Source organism: Ciona intestinalis, chromosome 14 (genome assembly GCF_000224145.3).
Source record: "Ciona intestinalis chromosome 14, KH, whole genome shotgun sequence".
NCBI classification, from domain to species: Eukaryota; Metazoa; Chordata; class Ascidiacea; order Phlebobranchia; family Cionidae; genus Ciona; species Ciona intestinalis.
The window spans coordinates 1,872,858-1,877,670 of record NC_020179.2 but is presented as its reverse complement, the minus strand read 5'-3'; the positions used below and the strand labels follow the sequence as shown (position 1 = coordinate 1,877,670).

The following is a 4,813-nucleotide window of genomic DNA, read 5'->3' as shown; positions in this document are numbered from 1 at the left end:
CCATTACTCTGGTTACATGCAGCGCGTAACCATATACCACGCGCCGGATAATTGAAGTGAACCCCCCAGGACAAATATAGTTTAACACCATGGTATTATCGCCCTAACTTTATTCGTTTTTTTGTAATACTGTGATGTACTTTTAGGCTTTGGAGCTGGCTTGGCGAACTTTAGTGCATCAGTTGCGGTAAATCAGTATTTCTACCGCGAGAGGTCGCTAGCTGAAGGAATTATGGGCGGGGGCTTGTGCATTGGAATGTTCCTTTTGTCGATGCTACAGCAATTTTTTATTGAAGCTTATACATGGCAGGTGCTATATGACTGGTGCTTTATTGTTTTGGTCAAAAAACTAAATAATGTGAGATTAAAGATGTTTTGTATATATATATATATATATACATATACAAAACATACAAAACATTGTATATATATATATATATATATACATATACAAAACATATATATATATTTAAACACAATAACTTTTATCGGGCAATTAAAGCAAGACTATTAATTATGTGGGTGTAAAACGGTTTGGATAAATATTAATTACGTCACATTCTTACCTAAATTGTTAAAAAAGAGTATTTTTTTAATTTCCTAAGTAGTTTTCACATGTAGGGTACCATGTTACTCTCGGGCGGAATATGCACACATATATGTCTCGCCAGTCTCTTCTTCATTTCACCAAAAGAAGTCGAAACTCATCCTCTTAATATGTGGAAAGAATCAGACTCAACGTCCGGCGAACTGCAGAAGAAAATACGCAACGATCTTATCAGTGATAAAGGGGACCAAGAGATAACAGGTTATATTTTTTTTCTACAATGCAAATTCGTACGCAGAGGAAAAGTAATGATTTATAAAAGTTGACATTTCTGCTACTGGTTTATTAAATACAGTGCGGTACTTGTTATGTACATACCTTATACGGCATTATTTAGCAATATATTTAATATACTGATAATTCGTTACTTAACCCTACACGTATGGTAGGGTGGGGGAATATGGGACACAATTTCACTCTATTTTGTCATCCCAATTGGTAGTAAACAAAGAGTTATAAATCTGTATCCTCGCGACTCCCGTAAATCATTGTTTAAAACACGACCAAGATACTTAGATATTATATGCTAAATGTGTCCCGTCTTACCCCACAGTACTATACATGACAGCATGTCATCATATACTTTTTTTTTAAATGTGCTTTTCGTTTTAAAATGTGCTCAGATTCGGCAAACAAGAAGGGTCGTTGGGACTTTGTAAAAATTTGGTGCGACCCAAGGTTCATGCTTATAATTACATCAGATTTCTTGAGTTGGGTTGCCTTGTATGTCCCATACGTCCATCTTGTTGAACGAGCCAGGTATTATGGGTGCGACCTCGGCTAGAAAACGAATTACGCGTGTTGTTAATGATATAGTAGGGTGGGGGAAGATGGGACACCTTTTCATTCTATTTTCTCGTCCCAATCGGTAGTACACTAATAAAATTCAAAGAATTATTAAATCATATCCTCACGACTTCTATAGAGCGTTGCTAGTTGTTTAAAACACGTTCAGCATATTTGGTTATTATAAGCTAAAGGTTTCCCGTCGTCTCCCACCCTTCTATATGTAATCGCCTATATACATGCTCGTGAAGCTCGTCAGATGATGTCTATAATTTGCTCACCTTAAATTTAAAAATATAGTTGGTTGGGGTAAAATGAATCATGTGGTCATTCTCTTTTTTCGTTGCAATTTGGTATTCAAAGAATATTTACAGAATATATAAACGTATCATCACAACTCTTAGAGTTGGTAATTGGTAAAACACATTATGTACAGTAAGGTAGGGGAATATGGGACACCTTATCCTTCTATTTTCTTGTCACATTTGTTAGTAAGAAAATTCAAAGAATTATAAAACCGTATCCTCGCGACTCCAATAGACCGTTGTTAATTGTTTAAAACACGGTCAGGTATTTAGATATTACGTTCTAAAGGTGTCCCATCTTTCCCTATACCCTACTATATTAACCGTAACCAACTTACCCCACACTACTATATTTTGTACACTATTTATTACGAAAAGTTACAAAAGCACAAACACTTTTTAAAATAGCAACTAAAAGTTCTGGTTTTTAGGACTCAAGGTATTTCTGAAAATACATCGGCATGGCTTTCTCCGGCTATAGGATTCGGTGGGCTGGTGGGTCGGCCTTTAATTGGTTTTGCTGCTGATTTCTTTACAATTCACCCGTTCTGGGCGTATACTACAGTGCAGGTAATTAACGATCGTGTAATAGGCTTCACACTATGTAACTTGATGGGTCACTGTTTTTTCGGTGGGATTTTTTATCTGGCTGGCAACTTGGACAATCTATTGTTGACCAATGGGTTAGAGCAAGTTTCTTTCCTAAGAACACATACACCAATAATGGTAGCAGCACCGAACCTTGAACCTATAACCTATGGTTTAGAGGCATATGTGTTCTAACTAACTGCTGCTGTGCCACGGCGCCAGTTCACATTTATTTACGCCACTGGCATTAAGTTTAATTATTTTTATCAAATTAAACCATTTTCTTCAAATTTATTAGACTCTTTGCGGAATTGGAACAATACTTAGTCCGTTCTGGTCCAGTATAGAAGGCCTTTTCGTGTTTGCTGTTTACTTTGGATTTCTGTCCAATGGATACGGCCTTATCAAAGCCAGTGCCGCAAAAATTCTCGGTCCATCTAATTACGTTGATGCATTTAGCTGGATGCTAATGTTTGAAGGGGTAGGCATTCTTCTTGGACCTACAGTTGGTGGTAAGTAAATGAATGAGTGAATACGGTAGATGAAGAAATCAAATGTAAGTAAATTGCTCTCTTGAAAAAAAAGTATATAGTAGGGTGGGGGAAGATGGGACACCTTTAACACATAATACCCAAATATGCTAATTGTATTTTAAACAATTTACAATGGTCTATGAAAGTCATGAGAATATGGTTTTATAATTTTTTGAATGTTTTTTGTTTACTACCAAATGAGACGAGAAATTTTAAAGAAACGGTGTCCCATCTCTCCCCGCCCTACTGTATATTTTATCATACCGACGATTTGTATGTAATGAACGGTATACGTTTTGTTTAGGAAGGTCATTTACTTATATTTCCATTATGTCTTGTAGCAGCAAAAGCAGGTTATATAATATGGTGAATTGCTCCTACCCAGTGCTGATCACTAATGTGTTGTCCAAATTGCCAGGCATGCACCAAAAAAATCAAAAACAATTTAACCTAAAAAGTAACATATACATGGTAACTCGTAAGTGGGCACGAGGTGTATGAAACAGAACACCCGATTTTAACGACTGTGGGTTTGCGGCCACGCGAGGATAAAATTACATTCATTCATCCATGCCCGAAAATAACAGCATACGATATTTGTGCAGGGGCTATTTATGATGTGACTCAGTCTTATGATTGGACTTTCCGGTTCGCTGGTGCATGTCTTATAATCTCAGCAGCTATTTGCTTGTTGAAGCCACTTATTATAAAGCAGACCAAAAGTTCTCAAATCGTCTTAGCAAAGAATTCCGAATGTAGAGAAACTTGCTAACAACCCTACCAAGGAACATACATGGCAAAATTCAAATGTATAATTTAGGCCACTTTGCAATTGGCTTTTAGGTTATTTTTTTTAAAACGCTTTTTATACCTTTATTAACTTTGCACATGTACTTATGCTCTTGTTTATTGCAATTCCTAATAAATGTGATAATTGTGGGTGGTGCATGAATAGTTGGGTGGGGCAAAGAACATTCAATAAATTATAAAATTGTATCCTCGCAACTCCCATAGACCTCTGTTATTTGTTTAAAACACGATCACGATATTTGAAAATCATGTGTGAAAGAAGTCCCATCTTCCCCACCCTCCTATATGTTATATTTGCCCGGGGTGTAAATTATTTCTGCTCGCTGTTTTATAATTTGATAGAAAAACTTAACCCTCAGTGCAACAGCCCAGTGGACATTAAGATTAACCTTCGTATTATAATTAATGCAGTCGCATGGCGCCATTTAACTGTACTTACACATCAGTATACTATAAATATATGCTTTAATAAATATTAATATAATAACTTTACATGGCCATTACGGTAGCGAAAATTTAAAGATACTTTAACGAAAGGACAAGGTATAGAGACAAGTTGGTAAAACAGGCTTAAAGTTAAAAACATATTTACATTTAGTCGGACGAAAATAAGCGCAGTCGCTAGACCTAACAGAAAAACGAGCCATTTGTGCTTAATTATCATTAAGTATACTTCCATTATAGAAACAAAAGTGTGCACAAACTTTTACTTTTGCATTGATTATTATCTAATAATATAATACTTTTGCAATAGAAACTGTTTTGACTGAACCAATGTAACCCTCTATATTAGCAGCGAAGAGCCTTGAACCCATCACCTCTGGTTTACAGACGGCCCCGCTAACCAACTGCGCTGCGCCGTTCTCACGAAAACCCACCCTTTTTGTTTGCCGTACTACGTATGTGGTTATCGTATTTGTCAAACACAACCGCTTATATTGACAGTGACATAAGCCGCAGTGCTTAATTGCTTGGTGGTCTACCAGCTTCATCCGTTGTCTAAAATAGTGTAAGCACAACATTAACACTTAGCGTGCAACCGGTGTTGTTATTATTGTAAACGCCATTACTTGGTATATTGTCGCTCATTTAACAAAGCTAGTTTCGACAAAGAGAATGCAAAAGAATATAGATGAAGTTTTTGAATTATACAGCAGGTATAACGGTAAGACTGTACTCAATTA

At 36.3% G+C, this 4,813-nt stretch overlaps 1 protein-coding gene across 2 annotated transcripts in view; it reads left to right on the top strand.

Moving 5' to 3' along the window:
- The window catches only part of LOC100178607 (monocarboxylate transporter 14-like), a 6,754-nt gene extending 2,996 nt beyond the window's left edge, over positions 1 to 3,758 (top strand). For both annotated transcript variants that reach the window (XM_018814817.2, XM_026837696.1), the window contains 6 exons: positions 147 to 310; positions 622 to 808; positions 1,231 to 1,366; positions 2,130 to 2,268; positions 2,585 to 2,798; positions 3,425 to 3,758. In XM_018814817.2, coding sequence (XP_018670362.1) covers positions 147 to 310; positions 622 to 808; positions 1,231 to 1,366; positions 2,130 to 2,268; positions 2,585 to 2,798; positions 3,425 to 3,591 — 1,007 coding nt within the window. In that variant the 3' untranslated portion in view covers positions 3,592 to 3,758. The remainder of the gene's footprint in view (positions 1 to 146; positions 311 to 621; positions 809 to 1,230; positions 1,367 to 2,129; positions 2,269 to 2,584; positions 2,799 to 3,424) is intronic.
- Positions 3,759 to 4,813: the final 1,055 nt, after the last annotated feature.